The 20,864-nt window shown below is 42.0% G+C and overlaps 1 protein-coding gene across 8 annotated transcripts in view; it reads left to right on the top strand.

The window, feature by feature from the left end:
- Nucleotides 1-20,864, top strand: part of LOC123363801 (serine/threonine-protein kinase Sgk3) — an 86,594-nt gene that overhangs the window by 48,920 nt on the left and 16,810 nt on the right. For all 8 annotated transcript variants that reach the window (XM_045005204.1, XM_045005200.1, XM_045005198.1 and 5 more), the window contains 7 exons: nucleotides 3,614-3,686; nucleotides 4,321-4,396; nucleotides 11,447-11,534; nucleotides 16,898-16,947; nucleotides 19,114-19,171; nucleotides 20,062-20,145; nucleotides 20,227-20,358. In XM_045005204.1, coding sequence (XP_044861139.1) covers nucleotides 3,614-3,686; nucleotides 4,321-4,396; nucleotides 11,447-11,534; nucleotides 16,898-16,947; nucleotides 19,114-19,171; nucleotides 20,062-20,145; nucleotides 20,227-20,358 — 561 coding nt within the window. The remainder of the gene's footprint in view (nucleotides 1-3,613; nucleotides 3,687-4,320; nucleotides 4,397-11,446; nucleotides 11,535-16,897; nucleotides 16,948-19,113; nucleotides 19,172-20,061; nucleotides 20,146-20,226; nucleotides 20,359-20,864) is intronic.

The following is a 20,864-nucleotide window of genomic DNA, read 5'->3' as shown; positions in this document are numbered from 1 at the left end:
CCTCCTGAAAGCCTCGCGTGGAAAAGTGTGCTACCACGGAGCACCCAATAAGGCAGCTCTCCCCAGGAACCTCCTGCGGAGGCTTTTCGATTACCTCCAGGAGAGCTTCGTGGAGATCTCCCAGGAGGATTTCTGTTCTATCCCCATATATAGAGAGACCTCCTTTTCACATACTTCAGATTCCTGTTATATTAAGAATAAAAGTTTACATGGTTAAAGCACTTACCGACTGCTCCTTCCCCTGATTCAGGATCCGGGTTAATGGCTGGGGAGGGTTGGTAGGGGATCTCCGTGACGGTGATGAAGAGATCCTGGCTGTCGGGGAAACCAGCGTTGTAAGCACTGTCGCCTGCCTCGTCCTCCACAAACCCTTCCTCATCTTCCCCGTCCGCGAACATCACCGAGGAACTGGCCGTCGACACTGTCCCATCATCAGAGTCCATGGTCACTGGTGGGGCAGTGGTGGCAGGCTCCGTAGCATCCGTTGGCCGCTTTGATTTTTTGGTAGCCTTGTCTGGGGTCCTTGATTTTCACGCGGCGCTGCGTTGCATCCCGGCTGTATCCTCTGTCTCTCATGGCTTTGGAGACCTTCTCGTAGGTCTTTCCATTCCGTTTTTTGGAGCGCAGCTCCGAAAGCACAGACTCCTCGCCCCACACACCGATCAGATCCAAGACTTCCCGGTCAGTCTATGCTGGGTCCCTCTTTCTATTCAGAGATTACATGAACTCCTCTGCTGGAGAGCTCTGCATTGCTGCCGGTGCTGCTGAGCTCGCCCCGATGTCCAACCACGAAATGAGATTCTAACTGTCCAGACAGGAAAAGGAATTCAAATTTTCCCGGGACTTTTCCTGTGTGGCTGGTCAGAGCATCCAAGCTTGGACTGCTGTCCAGAGCGTCAACAGAGTGGTGCAGTGTGGGATAGCTCCTGGAGCTACTAAGTTCGATTTGCATCCACACCTAGCCTAATTCGACATAGCCATGTCGAATTTAGCGCTACTCCCCTCGTCGGGGTGGAGTACCAAATTCGAACTAAAGAGCCCTCTAGGTCGAATTAAATGGCTTCCTGGTGTGGACGGGTGCGTGGTTAATTCGAATTAACGCTGCTAAATTCGAATTAAAGTCCTAGTGTAGACCAGGCCTTAGAGGAGAGCAGGCAGGGCCAGTCCTAGGCATGTGCCAATTTGGTTGTTATCCAGGGCCATGCACTTCTGGAGACCCTACAGTCTGCAGGGGCGGCTCTACCTTTTTGGCCGCCCCAAGCAGTCATGCGCGGGAGGCGCCCCGGAGCCGCGGGAGCAGCGGACCTCCTGTGGGCATGACTGCGGAGGGTCCGCTGGTCGCGCGGCTCGGCTGGACCTCCCGCAGCTGCGGACGGTTCGCAGGTCCGGCGGCTCTGCTTGAGCTGCCGCAGGCACGCCTGCGGGAGGTCCACTGGAGCCGCAGGACCAGCGAACCGTCCGCAGTCATGCCTGCGGCAGGTCCAGTCGTCCCGGGCCTCCGGTGGACCTCCCGCAGGCATGACTGCGGCAGGTCCGCCGGCCCAGCCTGCCGCCCCCCCCGGGAAAGGGCCGCCCCACGCGCGTGCTTGCCGCGCTGGGGTCTGGAGCCGGCCCTGACTGTCTGCACTCTGTCCTAGTATGTAGTCACCTAAAGTCACTGCCTCCAGATCTTACAAAGGAACTAACCCCTCACAGCCCCTCAGATGCATGTGTTGTGAGCCAAATCTCCTATCAGCTGCTGAAACCACCCTCCTTGGCACCCTCGGTGACGTGCACTGTTCTCTGCTCTGTCCACATACCTTGTTTTACCTAGGTGACTGAAGTCTGCCTGGGATATCACATGTCGTACTTGGCACACCTCTTAGGGCTTGGCTACACTTACAAATTTGCAGCGCTGCAGCAGGGTGTGAAAACACACCCTCTCCAGCGCTGCAAATTGCGGCGCTGCAAAGCACCAGTGTGGTGAAAGCCCCAGCGCTGGGAGCGCGGCTCCCAGCGCTGTCCGTTATTCCCACAGGGAGGTGGAGTACGGACAGCGCTGGGAGAGCTCTCTCCTAGCGCTGGCGCTTTGACTACACTTAGCGCTTCAAAGCGCTGCCGCGGCAGCGCTTTGAAGCGCTAAGTGTAGCCACAGCCTTAGACTACCCATGGAGTCAAGGGAGAAAGAAAGTATCCCCTCTTCAGTGGCTGAAGAATGCTAATATAGCCCACCCATCCGGATTGTCAGATGATGTCACTATTGTCGTGAAGTATAGTCGGCCCCGGCCTTTCTAATGCAAGTGTAGGCTCTTAGAGAAATTAGCCAAGATGAAAAGGAACATCTGCCCTCATTTCTCCCGAAAAGAAGGGAGGGAGCTGAACATTCCAAAGGACTGCAAACTGAAAAGCATGTCAGGGAGGAACTTGAAATGCCAAATGGAGTTGATATTGAAACTTGCTTATGGGATAACTGGAGAAAGGAACCACCAGCTCTTAAATCAGAGGAGAAGAAATACATCTCTCTCTGTTTTGGAGACTATCTACTGCTCCTTTCACAATTTTTAGATGGTGGCTTTTAAACACACAGGCTTTGTGGAGATCAAGGAGAATGAATTGGAAGGTATTAGTGTCTTTATCTACTAAGATTCCTACCATATTATAAACTCCTTAGTTTTCTTTCCTATTCCCTCTCTTGTTTGGCCTCCTACATAGTATGAATAAATTCTGTATCTGCAATCCTCTCTGGATGCACTTTTTTCAAATAAGTTCACGCACTGCCTCTCACAGGCATGTTACCATTATGCATCCTTTATTGGTGGATTAGTTTGCTCCTCAATAGCTAGGGCAAAGTGTCTGTCTGAATTTCAGCCATCAGGCCTAGGGGCTCCATGCTCCTAGAGATTGCTTTGCTGTGGTGTAAACCTGGATCCTGACTTTCAGGCTATACATGTACAAGGAGGAGCGACTAAGAAAAATCTGAGTGTGAACATGGATTTTTCTTCTACCAGGTTATTCTGCAACACTGAGTGCATGGAATTTTTGTTTTGTTTTTAGGTCATTGTAGTTGGATTTGGGCAAAGATTCACTCTCACAAGCCAGTCTCTTCTTTGATTAGGTCTGTCTGCTGCAGTGACAGCATCCAATCCCTGGAAGCTTGTAGGTGTTTGGAAATGCACTGGGCTCCAAGGGCTTCTATCATCAGAGACTTATCCACTGAGTTTGTTGATACTTGTCTTCCTAGCAGAAGACAGCTACTTTGTGGGGGAGGAGAGTGGAGAAAAAAAGCAAACTGGGCCAGAGGAGGCAATGTAATAAAGAACATTTCTAATAACAATAGATGCCTAAAGCCCTGCTTACAACAAGGTTGAACTTGTTTCTTAACCAGGTTACAAATAGTAACACACTGGTAAATGGGGCCTAGACAATTTGTTTATATGCAGATCAGCCTTCTGTCTCCACACTCCCCTTTGTACTAATCCCAAAAAAGACAATATTGAGGGCAGAAAAAGTGATGCTAGTAGTCTGAAACTGTCTGCAAATTGAGAGTAAAATATGCCTACATCAAGCAATTATTTATAGGATTTGCCTTGGAGTCCAAATATCTAAGTATGCATATGGTGTTTTTGTTTTTTAGCTGAAGAAACAGTTTCCCACTATGAACCTGAAGATTCCAGCTAAAAGAATATTTGGAGACAATTTTGATCCAGGTAAACTATGACTTGGTTATTATTCCTTTTATTTTGTTCTTTATTTGGGATTTAATCTATCTTGCTTGCTTAAATTGATCTAATAAGGACTGCAGTCCTGTAGTAGGGCCTTTCCTTACTACTGAACCAAAGTAAACATTTGTTTAGTTTTAGGTTAGGTTAACTCTTTCGTACAAGACAAACTACATCAAAAGTGGAGAGAGAAATAAAGATTTTAAAATATCTTTGGTAATGGTTACATGTTGATAGAGCAGCTCTGTAGCTGTTGGATTTTGTCACTGATTTCAGTGCTAGCAGGATCAGAGCCAGTGTGCTCTCCACTACAAAATCTAGGCCATTGTGACTACACACTCTGAAGTCTTGTCGCATGCAAGATCTGTCGGGCTGAGTACATTTTTGCTTTTTAAAATATATAATAAAATGAACAAGTTATATAGAGACTGGAGCTCCTATTCTTTCCCATTTCATATTTTTTTCTATACAAAATCCTCATGTATAAGCCCAATTATATTCAGATTTTTTTTTGTTGATTAACTTCCATTAAAGTAATGTAAAAAATGCAAGATTAAAAACTTGTTTTGCCATGAATTCATTAAATGATTCTTTCTAATTACACTTTTCCCCTCATTCCCAGATTTTATTAAACAGAGAAGAGCAGGACTGAATGAATTCATTCAAAATTTAGTTAGACAGCCAGAGCTATGCAACCAGTAAGTAGTTTCTCTGTTTTGTTATGGCTATTTAAATGACACAGGTTACATTCCAAAATATGATTGATTGACGTTAAATACTCTTTAGTTGGGTACAAAATGTGTTATCTATGGTAAATGTAAAATGTTATAATAGAGACAAGCTGGGTGAGATAATAGCTTTTAATGAACCACCTTCTGTTGGGGGAAGAGACAAGCTTTCGAGCTGCACAGAGGTGTTCTTCAGGTGACCTCTGTGCAGCTCGAAAGCTCTTTTTTCCCCAACAGAAAGTGGTCCATTAAAAGTTATTACATCTCTACCCCAATATAATGAGGTCCTCGGGAGACAAAAAATCTCAATGTGTTATAGGTGAGATCACGTTATATCAAACTTGCTTTGCTCCCCCCATTCCTTGTTCCCTGACCGCCCCCTCCAGAGACTCACATCCCTAATCACCCTCAAAACCCCACCCAACCTCCCTGTACCCTGACTGTTCCGACCCCTATCCACCCCCACCCCAGGCACTCACCGGCAGCGGCAGGAAGCGGAGCAGCCCGGCCCCAGCCCACTCCTAGCCATGGCACTCCACTTCCTGCCCCTGGTGAGTGCGGGGAGGTTGGGGAAAGGATGCCCTGCTTGCACTCATCTGCGGCGGGAAGCAGAGTGACATGGCCCCAGCCTTCTCCGCTTTCCTTGCCCTGGCCCCAGCTGTGTTGCTGGGGGGCAGCTGGGGAAAGGTCCTGCACTCACCTGTGGCAGGAAGCGGAGCACCACGGCTGGGAGCTGGCGGAGTGAAGCGGGCTGGGGCTGGGCTGCTCTGCTTCCTGCCGCCGGTGAGTGTGGGGAGGTTGGGGAAAGGACGGCCCCCGTACTCACCTGTGGTGGGAAGCGGAGCGCTGCGGCTGGGAGCTGGCAGAGTGGAGCAGTCTGGGGCCGGGCTGCTCTGCTTCCGCTGCTGCTGGTGAGTGCAGGGGGGATCGCTTCCCCCAAGCCCCCTCCCCCGAGCGACACGGCCGGGGCAAGGGAAGCAGAGCAGGCTGCTACCGGCCCCTTGCTAGTCCCCTGGGCTACTCTGGGACTGTGGGGCCCCCAAAAGTGCCCCCTCACAGCTCCTGCCCCCGAGACCTGGGGGGGGGGAGCCCCTGACCGCCCCCAAGACCCTCAGCCCCAGCCTGGCCAGCACCCTTAATACACTGCTCAGAGCAGTGTGTCAGAGCTTTACCGCCTTGTATGCAAATCCGTGTTATATCGGGTCGCGTTATATCGGGGTACTGGTGTACTTCACCCACGTTGTTTGTCTCATTTCCTGGGACCAACACAACTACAACAGCACAGCAAACTACTATAATACGAAGTTATTTCTAAGATGACAATTTTGGTTTTTAGGATAAATCCAAAATGATGCAATTGTCATGTAAACACTTGGCTTGCTTTCTTAAGCCTTTTCTGCATACAAATTTGCCCCCCCTTTAATTTAAACACTGATTTAGCTAAACCAGTACAAATCCCATGAGAACACTTACCTGAAATGCTACGCTTAAACCAAAGGTAGTTTAAACCTACTCCTAATCAATTTAAGTTAAACCAAAATAAATGTCCCCCCAGTCTTCAGCGTTGCTTTAATTGTCTGTGTAAAATTATACCTCTAGTTAAAATGATGCAAATCTGAATATAAACAAACCCTTAGTATTTAGTATATTTAGATTTCTGCTTTCATTCACTTACTCTACTAATTTGCCAATCTGCAATACCAGTGGAATTGTTCTGCTTTTAGCTAGGAAACAACCATTCTTAAACAGGGAACATTGCCACAATTTGTAGCATGCATCAGATACTCTTTTTCTGCTTCGTGAACTGCTTTGAGGCCTCATAAACCTGAAACATGTACTTCCTTTTATCAAAAGCATTCTGCATGCTCTTCCTAGTGACAAGTTGAAAAAACTTATAGACATAACAGAAAATCTTCATCATGGAACAATTTTCCAGTAAAGGGGAAAAAGTGTTGGATCGTAGTGGATCGTACCACTGTCCTCAGCTGCGAAACAGTGAAGAGCAGTTCTCAAATAACTAATTATTGGAACATAATCTTTCTTTCTAATGTATTAAACAGGAAAACTTCTTCTTTAAATTATTTTTAGCAGTCCACAGATTTTTTTTTTCCTTCCTACTCTTGGTTCTTTAAGCATTCAGCTGTGAAACATTTCAGTTAACAGCTTTTTATATGTACCTTTTTTCCAAAGTCGAACACTGCACTGTTTTTTAACATGAGGATCATAAACTTTTCTTTGAGCATAAGAACAGACTTTTTTCCTTACATCTGATCTGAAAAGCTCAAGAAGATTTAGCAGTACATAAATTAGATTTTAATCTATTTTAAGTACTTCAGTCTAGCACTAACCATTCCAGTACAGTGAAGACCAGTATAAAATCTTCAGTTTCTAATAGTGGTTTAAGGTTTGCTATTCCTCCCCTCCCCCAATAGCTAATTGTCTAATTAGAAATGTATTTAATGAACAAACAAAGAATAAAGGCTTATTCCTGTGCTCATTAAAGTAAACAACTACTTCTGTGGGAGAAGGATCAAGCTGTTGTCTTTGTAGTGCAGTACAGAATGGGACTGAAATGCATTTATTCCAGGTGTTTTGGTTTTTTTTCTTGCAGTTCAGGGATTATTAAAATATTAGATTTAAAATATTTCACTATATCACTATTTGCTGTTGTCTTTAAAATACTTTTTAAGCCTTTTTTTGTGAATGACCACGATGAATCATACTGATTTATATAAAAATCCACAGCCTTATTTTGTCTACCAGTCAATATTAGTAACAGACAAAAATCAAGCCTTTAGTGAAGTTCTTGTAAAATCCATTCCCATTGGAAGCTAACTATTAAAGGGGGGGAAATGACCACTGTGTCCTTAAAAATGGCTTACTACACAGTTATTTACTAGACACTATTTCCTTTACCTGCTACGTGTACACGAAACTAAGTAGATTAGTAACATGAAATGAATTAGTATGTGGGGAGGGGGGTAATATAGTAAAATGTTGAGTACTGTGTGTGCACTCCACTAAACTTTCTGTAGCTCTTATCTGCTACACCACATAATGCATTAAGACAAGTGCTAGGCGGTTGTACTACCAGTCCTGCTTTGGCAAACCATACTGGTGTTGCTGGGAAATATGGAGAATTTTTTCTGTTTCAGTGGGTCCTTATCTTGGGTCTGCAATTTGTCCTTTGATTCTTGTACCAAAAGCAAATCTTCATGCTTCAGCATATGAGCCAACCAATTACTGTAAAGCGGGTTAGAAAGATACTTGCAAGAAATTCCGTAGTGGTCAATTGTGGATCTTCCTGTGGAGTATCAGGTACTAGCCAAAGATGGGATTCCGAGCTAGATGGACCATTGGTTTGAGCTAGTATGGTAGTTCCTATGTGGATTAGCTTTAGACTCCAAATTTTTACTGTTTGCTTTATTGTAGAGAGAGTTTTTCTCTCATCCACAGACTATAGGTACCTTGCAGAAAAGCTTCAGAAAAGATGGAAAATATGAACTAACATTTCTGTTTTGCTGATTCCTAATCTAGAATAGGAGGCTAGGAATTCTCTTGTTAATACAGTTGAGCTCTAATCCATTGAGCAGCTCTTTAAGTCAGGCTGTCCTCCCCCTCAGCTGTAGGCCTTTACTGAAAAGATAATACGTGCAATTGTCTATCAGAACACCCTTTTAAGAAGCAGCTTAAAACCAAGTGCATAAAATAGAATGCATTAAAGGCTTAGCATAGTTCAAAAATAATTCTAGTAGCTCCTTAAGGAAAACTAGAACATAGCGGAGTTATGCTAGGTGTCTTTTATGATGGCAGTGTCCTCTATATTTAAACAAACTTCCAGTTTCTGCAGTGAGAGACATGAACAATAGTCATTCTAGAAAAGAAATTGAATCATTGGGGCCTCATGGTTCCAACATCAACTGAGAAAAACAAATTTAACACCACTAGATCCCAGTCTTTGGGTTTTTCCTGCTTTCACCTAGTTGTGGTCTGTCGTCATCTTCTACACCACTAAGTCTTACTGCTTCAGGCCTGTGTTTTCTAAAACACCACAAATTGGCATACCACCTTTTCACTGTGCATTGTATTCAAATAGGGTTTATTTCAAGCTGTGGGGGTATCATCATTGGCAGTAAAAGTAATATTTTTTTCTGCAAAACACTTTTTCATAGGTATTGGGCTTGACGTTTAGGTAGCAGAAGGCCAGTGTCTAGACATAATGTATTTAGGCAGAGTATTGATGCAAAACAACCATAAGTGCCGTTAAAATACACGATTCTACCAAAATGCATGGGGGGAAAAGAAATTACGTAATACCACTTATCACCCAAGATGTGCTTTAGAATACAAATAATGTCAGTTCATTCTATATACAGTAATAATTTCTCATTAATTTTAGAAAACTGAAAATGAAACACTGATACTGAAGGTGTTAGAAAGGAAATTGGTTTTCCTGTGGTATTTCACAAGATAACAACCAATTACAAACATTGGTGGAGGAAGTGGAAAGCTTAGTTCTGATTAGCATAGTTGAAATAGTCTCACTGAACATCTCTTGCAATCTTTTCACGTTCATCTATATTTTAATATGGCAAGTCATTGCAAGTGGAAAAATTGTATATACCGCATATGTTGGTGTACATGCTCAGTTAAACAGAGGCTACATCTACACTGTGAGCTAGGAGTGTTTCTCCCTGTTTGCATGGAGAAAGTAAATAAGAAAGTGTTATTTACTCCTCATACTACAAGAACTAGGGGGCCACCAAATGAAATTAATAGGCAGCCGGTTTAAAACAAACAAAAGGAAGTATTTCTTCATACAACACAGACTCAACCTCTGGAACTCTTTGCCGGAGGATGTTGTGAAGGCCAAGATTATAACAGGGTGTGACGGGTTGGACCCCTGCTCTGGGATGCGATCTGTTGTACTGGGGTTTCACTGAGCCCCTCTTGCTCCACCAGCCTGGATTCCCTCTCCCTGTTTTGTTGAATTAGGCTCTCCGGCCTCTTGTAGCGCGCACACACTGTATTGCGGACTTGTAAATTCTGGACTTGTAATGTAGGTAGTACACTCTACGTCTACACTACAAGATACGGGTACAATTTCCAGCTCATATTTGTTCTAGCTCCTATCTGCGCTAGCACACTAAAAATAGCATAGCTGGGGGTAGCATGGGCAGTGGCAGCATGAGTTAGCTGTGCTGAATACATACCCACAGGATTCAGGTGGGTTTGTACTCTGCACAGGTAGCCCCATGCTACTGCTACCCGTGCCACTATTGCTATGCTACTATTTTTAGTGCACTAGCTCAGATGAGAGGTAGCACAGGTATGTCTAAGAACAAAAGAACAGTCTTACTGAGTCAGATCATTAGTCCATGTAGCCCAGTATCTCCTCTTCTGACAGTGACCAACGCCAGGTGTTTTAGGGAGAATGAACAGAACAGGTAATCGTCAAGTGATCCATCCCATGTCACCCATTTCCCAGCTTCTGGCAGACAGAGGCTTGGGACACTTCAGAGCATGGTTTTGCATCCCTGCCTATCCTGGCTAATAACTTAATGGAAGATAGCCACTGATAGACCTATCTAGTTCTTTTTTGAACCCTAAATAAATAATTATAATAATAATAATTGGAGATATACCAGTCTCCTAGAACTGGAAGGGACCTTGAAAGGTCATCTAGTCCAGCCCCCTGCCTTCACTAGCAGGACCAATTTTTGCCCCAGATCCCTAAGTGGCCTCCTCAAGGATTGAACTCACAACTCTGGGTTTAGCAGGCCAATGCTCAAACCACTGAGCTATCCCTCCCCCCTGTGTGACATTACACCCTGTATTCTTCATAGAAATATGGTTATGATATGAATATGGCATAACTAAGATATACTTTATGCAAGTTGGCTCATGTAAGATATCATTAGAAAGGTTATGATTTACTGAATGTGATTATCCAATTTGTATGGATGTATTATTTTTGTATCTAAAGTTAGGGATATGGACTGTGTAACAATTACAACTGTATGTGTATTTGGGAGACACCCACCAGACACCTGGTCATCACAGCCTTGATGGGCCACTAGGAAGAAACAATGGTACTGGGAAATACTAATCTTTCTCCTTCCTGAAAGGTGTCCTGGGACGTAGCTGTGACACTACAAAGTCAGGTGATAATGTCACCTGATGGAAAATACCACCTTGGACACTGCTGGTACTTTTCCTCTGTAGGGGAATGGGGATCAAACAAAGGTTTCCCGCCTTAGATAAATCCTTTTTAAGGCTGGGAAGGGGGTTGATCTGGACTCTCTTCTGTTGCCTACCCAAGAAGGACTGCTGAAAGAACCTAAAGGCATGGGTGAGTCCAGATTGAGACAGGGTTCTAGTCTGTAAGAAGGAATAACTGGAACTCTGAGCTACAGAAACTCTGCAACTTACCTAAAATAACATTTAGTATGAGAAATTACTTCTTGAAACCAGTCTCTTTAAGATCTTAGGCTTAGTATGTGTTATGTTTGCTCAGTAATCTGCTTTGTTCTGTTTGCTATCCCTTATAATCACTTAAAATCTGCCTTTTATAGTTAATAAATTTGTTTTGTTTATTATTAAACCCAGTTTACGCAATTTCTAACTCGGGGGTTGGGGGGGGGAAAGAAGTTATGCATCTCTCTCTTTACATTGAAGGAGAGGGTGAATTTTGGTGAGTTTGCACTGTGCAGATCTTTCTATACAGCGCAAGACAGTATTATTTTGGGTTTATTCCCCAAAAGGGGTGTGCATGTGAGTGCTGGGAGAATTTTCTCTCACACAGCTGACTTCAGTCTGTGTCTGCAGCTGGGTGTGGCCCTACCCATGTGTGTGTGTACGCTACAAGAGGCTGGAGTCAACCAATTTGTTGGAAGGGTTTTTGTTATTTACCAGATGCATAATACGATGGCGAATGTGAAAAAAATTCTACTTCTGTAGTAATTAGTAACCTAAATGAATTTGCAGCTCATGTCCTAATAGGTTTAATTATATTTCTAGCCCGGATGTCAGAGCATTTCTTCAGATGGACAATCCAAAGCATCAGTCAGATCCATCTGAAGATGAGGATGAAAGGAGCAATCAGAAGGTAAAGTCAGCTAGAATGCAGTAGAAGAACAGTAATCCTGCACTTTTGAACAAACTGTAACTACATGAGGGCAATTTCATATGTATTGTAACTTTCAACAAAATAAGTTGTTCCTCCCTGTTCCTTTCCAATAAGGTTACTCAGTTTTTCCCTAAAATATAAACTGCAAAGACAAGTGTTAACAATCTCAGTTTTCCCCCTTTGTTAGGAGCTGGAAGAGCTGTGGCTCAGGTTACAGTTCATGTGACATCACTGTTTAGGTCCTCCAAAGACCTTGCTAGAGACATCCAGAAAAGAAGGCTAAGAGGATCAGCAGGAGTGCCGCCAGCTTTTTTGGTGCCCTAGGCGGCAGAAGGTCCCGCCCCCGAAATACCAACGACGACTGGGGTGGCTGAAGAGCCGGCCGCCGCGGTTGCTGCCCTCCAAATGTTGGTGCTCTAGGCGACCCTCTAGGTCGCCTAATGGGTTGCGCCGGCCCTGAGGATCAGATATTTAAATGCTTAATAACTAAAAAAGGAGAATATACCTTGAAAAATATTTGAAGCCTTTTTTTTATGGTAGTGCAAAGAAAAATTAACTTTGGTTCACAGTTCACCTTTTACACTGCGAGGTTTCAAACCTCAGTCTCTTACTAAAGCCACTATATTGGGTTTAGAATTGTATTAAGTCTCTCAAAGTCCATTTAGGAGCCTGTCTCTTAAGAACTTCCAGTTACAATGTACTGCTATAAAAATTGGTAGAAAAAAATTGTCTTGCTGGGTGGAATAACAGAATAATTAAATTATTTTAATCTGTTCTGTGGGTCTCATGTCCCAGTAGTCAAGGATTCTTCACATACAATTAACACTCTTGTGGCCTGCTCCAACACCCACAAAAGTCATTTTTTTCCAATACACTTCTCTGGGCACTGAATCTACCATTGTGCATTAATTAATAAGCTTTCCTGGGTTCTAATTGATAAGATCAATGTCCTGATGTGGTTTTCAGTGCTGCACATATAAAGTTACTGAGTCCTCTAAATCTACAAATCTTGTATAATATTTTCTTTCTACACTGTTCCTTAGTTTTAGACTCTCTACCTTTCACCTCTTTGGAGGTAGAAGAATTAATTAAATTTACAATGGCACTTCATTACATTTTTAATAGAAATGAGGGCTTCTATTTTTTTAATTTCTTAGACTTTAATAGAAATCTTAGAATCAATAAAAGTTGTGGTGACAAATGTAACTTAATCTCAATAATGGATGTATATTTTCAACTTAATTTTCCATCCATCATAAAATACAGTAATGGGCACTAATCATAAATAGAATATCTTATATTTTCTCCTTAAATGTTCATCATATTCCTAGTTAACATTCTTCTGCTCTGTCATGGTTCAGATATCTTCTACATTTTAAAAAATAAAATAAAATTGGGAAAATTGATCAGAATATATCTGTAGTGAAAATGTGACTTCCTGCAACACTCATTTAATCTTTTAGGGAAGTGTCCTCCAGCATTTTCTCATTATATGTATGTATTTAATCATAGGACTAGAAGAGACCTCGGGAGGTCTTCTAGTCCAGTCCCCTGTACTCATGGCTGGACTAAGTATTATCTACACTGGTGTTTGTCTAAACTGCTCTTAAAAATCTCCAATGATGCAGATTCCACAACCTCCCTAGGCAATTTATTCCAGCATTTTACCAGCTTTACCTAACAAGAAGCTTTTCCTAACGTCTAATCTAAACTGCCCTGGCTTCAGTTTAAGCCTATTGCTTCTTGTTCTATCCACAGAGGTTAAAGAGAATTATTTTTCTCCCCCATCCTTGTAACAGCCTTTTACGTACTTGTAAACTGTTATCATGTCCCCTCTCAGTCTTCTCATCTCCAGACTAAACAAACCAAATGTTTTCAATCTTCCCCCATAAATTGTTTTCTAGACCTTGAACCATTTCTGTTTCTCTTCTCTGGATTTTGTCCAATTTGTCCACATCATTTTCTGAAGAAGTGGGTATTCACCCACGAAAGCTCATACTGCAAAACGTCTGTTAGTCTATAAGGTGCCACAGGATTCTTTGCTGCTTCTACAGAACCAGACTAACACGGCTACCCCTCTGATACTTGACATCATTTTCTGAAACATGGCACCCAGAACTGAACACAATACCTCAGTTGAGGCCTAATCAGTGTAGTGTAGAGCAGAAGAATTACTTCTTGTCTTGTTTACAACATTCCTGCTAATACATCCCAGAATGATACTTGCTTTTTTTGGAACAGTGTTATACTGTTGACTCATGTTTAACTTTGTGATCCACTATGACCCCCAAATCCCTTTCTGCAGTTCTCCTTCCTAGGCAGTCATTTCCCATTTTGTATGCGTGCAACTGATTGTTCCTTCCTAAGTAGAGTACTTTGCCCTTGTCCTTATTGAATTTCATCCTGTTTACTTCAGACTATTTTCCAGTTTGTCCAGCTGATTTTGAATTTTAATCCTATTCTCCAAAGCACTTGCAACCCCTCCCAGCTTGGTATCATCCACAAACTTTAAGTGTACTCTCTATGCCATTATCTAAATCATTGATGAAGATATTGACCAGAACTGTCCCTGTGGGATCCCACGTGATATGCCCTGCCAGCTTGACTGTAAACCCACAGATGATTACTCTCTGGGAACAGGTTTCCAACCCGTTATGCACCCACCTTATAATAGATAGATCTAGGTTATATTTCCCTAGTTTGTTTCTGAGAAGGTCATGCAAGACCGTATCAAAAGCCTTACTAAAGGCAAGATATACCACAGAGGTCGGCAACCTTTCAGAATTGGTGTGCCGAGTATTCATTTATTCAGTCTAAGGTTTTGTGTGCCAGTAATACATTTTAACATTTTTAGAAGGTCTCTTTCTATAAGTCTATAATATATAACTAAACTATTGTTGTATGTAAAGTAAATAAGGTTTTTAAAATGTTTAAGAAGCTTCATTTAAAATGCAAAGCCCCCCCAGGACCAGTGGCCAGGATTCAGGCAGTGTGAGTGGCACTGAAAATCAGCTCCTGTGCCGCCTTTGGCATGCGTGCCATAGGTTGCCTACCCTGATATACCACATCTACTTCTTCCCCCCTCTTCATCCACAAGGCTTGTTACCCTGACAAAGAAAGTGATTAGGTTGATTTGACATGGTTTGTTCTTGACAAATCAGTGCTGACTCTTACTTATCACCTTACTGTCTTCTAGGTGTTTGCAAATTGATTGTTTAATTATTTGCTCCATTATCTTTCCAAGTACTGAAGTTAAGTTGACTGGTGTGTAATTCCCCGGGTTGCCCTTATTCCCCTTTGGCACTATATTTACCCTTTCCCATTCCTCTGGGATCTCACCCATCTTTCATAACTTTTTGAGGATAATAGCTAATGACTCAGATAGTTCCTCAGTCAGCTTCTTGAGTATTCTAGGATGTATTTCATCAGGCCATGGTGACTTGAAGACCTCTAATTTGTCAAAGTAATTTTTAACAGGTTATTTCCCTATTTTAGACTCTAATCCTACCTCATTTTCACTGGCATTCATTACGGTAGATATCCAATTGCAACTAAACTTTTGGTGAAAACTGAAACAAAAATGTCAGTTAGCGCTTCTGCGTTTTCCAGGTTTTCTGTTATTGTTTTTCCCTCTTCATTTAGTAATGGTCCTACCCTATCCTTGGTCTTCCTTTTGCTTCTAATGTATTTGTAGAAAGTTTTCTTAAATCATGTGGAAGGCTGAAAGGATTGGGTTTGTTTAATTTGGAAAAGAGAAGACTGAGAGGGGACATGATAGCAGTTTTCAGGTATCTAAAAGGGTGTCATAAGGAGGAAGGAGAAAACTTGTTCATCTTAGCCTCAAAGGATAGAACAAGAAGCAGTGGGCTTAAACTGCAGCAAGGGAGGTTTAGGTTGGACGTTAGGAAAAAGTTCCTAACTGTCATGGTGGTTAAATACTGAAATAAATTGCCTAGGGAGGTTCTGGAATCTCCATCTCTGGAGATATTTAAGAGTAGGTTAAATAAATGTCTGTCAGGGATGGTCTAGACAGTATTTGGTCCTGCCATGAGGGATGACCTCTCGAGGTCCCTTCCAGCCTTAGAATCTATGAATATGAATTCCTATGTACCATAATTCAGTGTAGCATTTTCCCTTTGCTTCGTTGAAGCAAGTTTCAAGCATCATAATTTAATTTAAAGTCATTTGTTGTTGAAAGCCCTGAAATTGCTGTGTGACCATACTGACCGGTCATGCTTGCAACAAAAAACAAATTTTAAAGGTATTTAGTTGAGAGCAATTTGGGCCAGGCCTGTGGTAGAAATAAAAGCTCTCCAGTAACTAGTCTGCTTACTAGATGAACCTGACCAATAAATACGAAGAAAAACTCTCAAAAACAAATTTAAAGTATGTAGCAGCTTTTTGAAAAACGTTAACTCATAAAAATGGCATTAGTTTGCATACAAAATTTGTTCAGTATAATGTATAATTAACTCTTATTTGTATAATTCATTGCTGGATTGTAATTACTTCCAGAGTCCTCTTCTGGATTTCTCCATTCCTACAGTACGTCTGATTTTTGTGACTCTCCTGTTAGCTTCCTCTCCTCCCCCCTCACCCCCCCCCCCAAAAATTGTCTCAATCTAAGTAGGATTTTCCCCTGGTCTTGATTTTTTAAATAAAGATGACGGCAAACAAATATGAGGGAAGAGATTGGAAATTGGAAGAGCTTCTCCCCTCTCCCTGTAATTTATATGCTCTGTGTGGGGGGGTGTACCAGCATTGGCAACATTCCTTCAGTTACTGGAATTGGAATAATTAACTTTGTGTGTCAGATAATCAAAGGTTGGCAACAGCCTTTTAATACAGGGTCTTTAACTGGTCCTGCATAAGCAGTGTTTATTTTGATAATATATTGGCAAGAGTGTAGTGGATTTACAAATTTAAATAAATATCCAGAGAATATTTCTGGAATAAAACAATTTCAAAATGGGTTAAATTTTGGACACTAAGTTACTTTTTAAAAGGGCTGAGACTTAAAATTCTGTTCATAACCTTGCCATCTGTATTTGAATATAAGATTGTATTACCTTTTATACTTTGACACTGTCTGTACAACCCTTCCCGTTAACTCTTCTGATATTTTTAACTTAGCACCTAGATTGGGTGCTTTATAAATATATTTTAAAATACTACATAGAAAATAATGAGAAATATAAATGTAGAGATGGTTTGAGCTAATTGAATATTTTGCAATGAGTATTAGCTGAAGGATAAGAGATGGGATTTCCTTTTAATGCGTAAACAAATCTAAACTGAACTGAGGCTTGCTTTTTTTTTTTTTTTTTTTTTTCTTCCTACAGCTAAACTCTACCTCACAGAATATCAACCTGGGACCATCTGGAAATCCTCAGTAGGTTTTAGTTAAATATAAACTAAAAGTTAGACTGTAATTGCTAACTATATGAAATGTCCTCCAGATACGTGCCTTTATTTGCTACTTTTGTGCAACTTGAGAGGAAGCAAAGGTTCTAACTCGGCATTAAGTAAATATTATCATGCACATTAGTTGTATGCTGTGTGATTTTAGCATAATCAGCAGATTCTTTACCACTAGTGTATCCCAAACAAATCTGAGATGTGTAGTGATGTCTATGTAAATAGTTTTCATTTAAACAATAGAAGGAATATATAAATGTTCTTAGGGTGGGAGAGTGTATCTTTGAAATATGCAAACGACCTGCCTTCCCTTTCCACCTCAGAGCGCTACTAGCAGGGTTGCTGCAATCCTGCAGAGGCAGAGACCCCCTTAGAGATTTTTCTTCCAATTCTTCTCCGCCCCACCCCCCCTTCTCGTATCTAACAGGTTTTGTAATCTACTAAGTTTCAAACACGAATGGGACAGATGATGATGTTATCCAGGCAAGATAACTGCTCCTCCTTGGAACGCCATGGCAGCAGTTTTAAAATATACCCCAACAAATAAAGTTCAAACCCCAAAGCTTGTACAGAATTGCAGCTTATTCTATCCCCCTATTATATGACTGAGGGAAGAGTTGTGGGGGCAGAATTTGTCCATAGCAACCTTCACACAGCCCTGAGGAGCCCCATTGTCTCCCTTTCCATTCTTTTAGGTCCTGATTTGCAATTGTTACTTTTCCCATTCTTCCTTCACTAGAAGAATTTGGTTTGGAGTCTATTTATGGCTTGTCTTAATTGCCCAAAAGAATTGGCGCCTTGACTCCTGAGGAGGGGAAAATACCCACTCAGCAGTTTCCAGTCTCTCTTTGCCTAGAGAGCAAAAGGGCTGTTTCTTCATTACTCAAGAAGAACAGATTTTGGTCTGAAGATACATGTAAAACCACTATATAGATTAACACAAGTTTACATTAACACAAGTTGACTTGTTTTGATGTCGAACTTCTGCAGTATAGTATAAGGAACTATATTATGTTGATATGAAAAACTGGCTCATGCAATCAGTATGTCTTTTCTCTCCTTCTGACCCATTCTATGTAGCTCCTGTTCTCATTGCTGTGTCTCCTAACTCCCTCATCCTTTTTGCCTTTCCTCTAATTTCCTGCTTAGGGCATCTGCTCCCCACGTTTGCTACTCTCCTCATTGATTGTACTGCACCACTGGGAGAGAGTGTGGGGCTGTATATATTGTGCCCCAAATCCTCTTTGGTAGAGCAATCAATAAAAGGGCAACAAATAAAGAGTGGATGGTGGTCCTTGTAAGGTAACTGTCGAATTGGAGGGCAAGAGCCATGTGAAGAAGGAAGGTTGGATGGCCAAGAGAGAGAGAGTGGCACCTGAATGCCATATGCATCTGCATATATGTGCCTCCCAGAGAAAAAGGCAGTCATAGGAAGAAAGTAAGGTGGGCAGTGAGGGGAAGAATTGCAGAGGCCAGAGAACAGGACGACAAATCTGAGGGATAGAAAACGGCAAGGAAAGATAGATGGACAGTGAGGCAGACTATAGAACAAGACAAAAGGAGAGGAAGAGATGCCAAAAATGGGATGCAAAGAACAGACTACTGGAGGGGTGGGAGAAAGGGGAGACAGACTTGAGAATGCGGGGAGGACAAGGAACAAACTATTTTAAGAGTCCATATGGCCTTTTTCAAGCAGGGGGTGCCTCAGGAGGAAAGAGGGAGGTATGACGGGAAAACCTAGACTTCAAAAAAGAAAAAGGGACTAGAATGAACATGAGAGATATGGGGGGAGGAGAAAAGAACAAAGAGCAGAGAAGCGTGGAGATGAGTCTGTTTTGTCAATTTTATTTTTATTTAAATTCTAACAGTAACACTTATATTGTATTTCCCTGGCAGAAAATAGGAAGTGAAAAGAGGGAAGGGTTTGATTGCGGGCCATAAAAGAGGAGCTGATGTGGAGAACCTCCAAGCTACTAGCAGGCCTTAAGTGGGACATGGTGTGCAGGGAAATAGTGGCTCAGATCAGCACTTTGTTTGTAGTTCAGGCACTTGTTTAAATATAATTCTGAGCATTGTGTAAAATTGTGAAGTTGAAATTTTCTACCCCAAGTAACCTTCCTCCTTTCTGAATCACTTTCAGCGCTAAGCCAACAGACTTCGACTTCTTGAAAGTTATTGGGAAAGGCAGCTTTGGCAAGGTGAGCTTTCTTACCATTTCTCATCCTGACTGAACTGCACACTGGCACTAGATTTGGTGAACACTGGGAAGTGGTACTCTCAAGTTCAGGGCTGGATTAAGGCAACCTGGGGCCCATGGCACACAATGCCCCCTGTGGCTCCACCCTTACAGCCCCACTTTCATACCATGGCACTGTCCCTTCCACTTGGAGTAGCAGTGGCATGGGACCCCCTCAACTCCTGACCAAGAGCAGCAGTAAGGTTTTCCCGATCATTGGAGCAGTGGGGTCCCCTCTTCCCCGCAGAGAGGCAAGGGTGGCAGCAGGGAGGCACCTCAGTACTTGCACTCCTGCTGCTGCATTATCTGCTGAGTGGGTATGCTGGGGTTACTCAGCTACTGCCACACACCCAGTTCTCTGTTTGGGGTGCTGTTGGCTGGGCTCCCCAGAGCAGTGGGTCTTTGTGGCAACACCCTATTAAGGTAGATGGAGCAGTTCACCCATCTTGGCGCTAGTGTTTGAGGCGCTTTAGTCATATTTCCGAGCATTTCACCACAACCATGAAGACTAGAAACGTATATTTTAAAAAGAGCCAAGATTCTGCCCTCCTCCACTCCAGGAACTGGGGTTCTAGGCATGGACCTGTAGTGCCTATGCCATAATTTGGCCTTGCATGGGCTCTCCATTGTGACATTACAGTTCAGCAGAAACTGTGCAAGGTCTTGGATTCCATATTCCGGTAACATTCTCCTTTTGCTGGTGACACTGGTAATAATTGTGAACTATTTTAAGGGCCTAGAAATTGTACAGTGAAGTAATTGTATTACTCACTCATGTTTCTCCAGATACTCTTTAATATCAAAATGAGAACTATGCTAACTGTGTCTCCTCTCTCATCTTAAATTTCACAGGTTCTTCTTGCAAAACGAAAACTGGATGGGAAATTTTATGCTGTCAAAGTACTGCAGAAAAAAGTTGTTCTCAACAGGAAAGAGGTGAGGGGAAATACATTTTTCTTTTCCCCTTCAATTACAAAATTGTTCCTATTTACTTATTGACCTTTCACTTCCTTGCAGCAAAAACATATTATGGCTGAACGTAATGTACTGTTGAAAAATGTGAAACATCCATTTTTGGTTGGATTACATTACTCATTCCAAACAACAGAAAAGCTTTACTTTGTTCTGGATTTTGTTAATGGAGGGGAGGTAAGTAGTTTTCGTTTGTCTCCTCTTAGGTTAATTTACAGGAAAAAAAAATAATCCACTGTAAAATGTGCTCATTTTAATATTACTATAAGTAAATTAAAATCCTATTGATTTTACGTACTAGTTACAGTTTTCAAGATGTTGCTGTAGACTTGCATTCAAAAACTTATTTGCAACTTTTGAAGAATTTCTTCTAATAAAAATGAGTTTTATGAGAGAAACTCTCAATATAAACCTTAATACACAATTTTAATGCAGAAATTCTCACCAGCCTTATATACACTATTTTACTGGATATGGCTGTAAATAAAACATACCTTCAATATGAATTCACTGAATACTGATATTTCCTTCAGCACTTAAAGCAATTCCTCCCTTTTCTGTGGTGTAAACAAGAGCCTAGATGCCAAGTTCTAGAAGCAGCAGGAAGAGGGTGTTTTTTGGCAGACTTAACAATTGAATTGTCTTCTTCAGGGTTACTGTGCTTCTGGTTGTACACCATTGCC

This window comes from Mauremys mutica, chromosome 2, assembly GCF_020497125.1.
Source record: "Mauremys mutica isolate MM-2020 ecotype Southern chromosome 2, ASM2049712v1, whole genome shotgun sequence".
Lineage (NCBI taxonomy): Eukaryota > Metazoa > Chordata > Testudines > Geoemydidae > Mauremys > Mauremys mutica.
The sequence above is the reverse complement of the archived record's forward strand: the minus strand, read 5'-3'. Positions and strand labels throughout refer to the sequence as shown.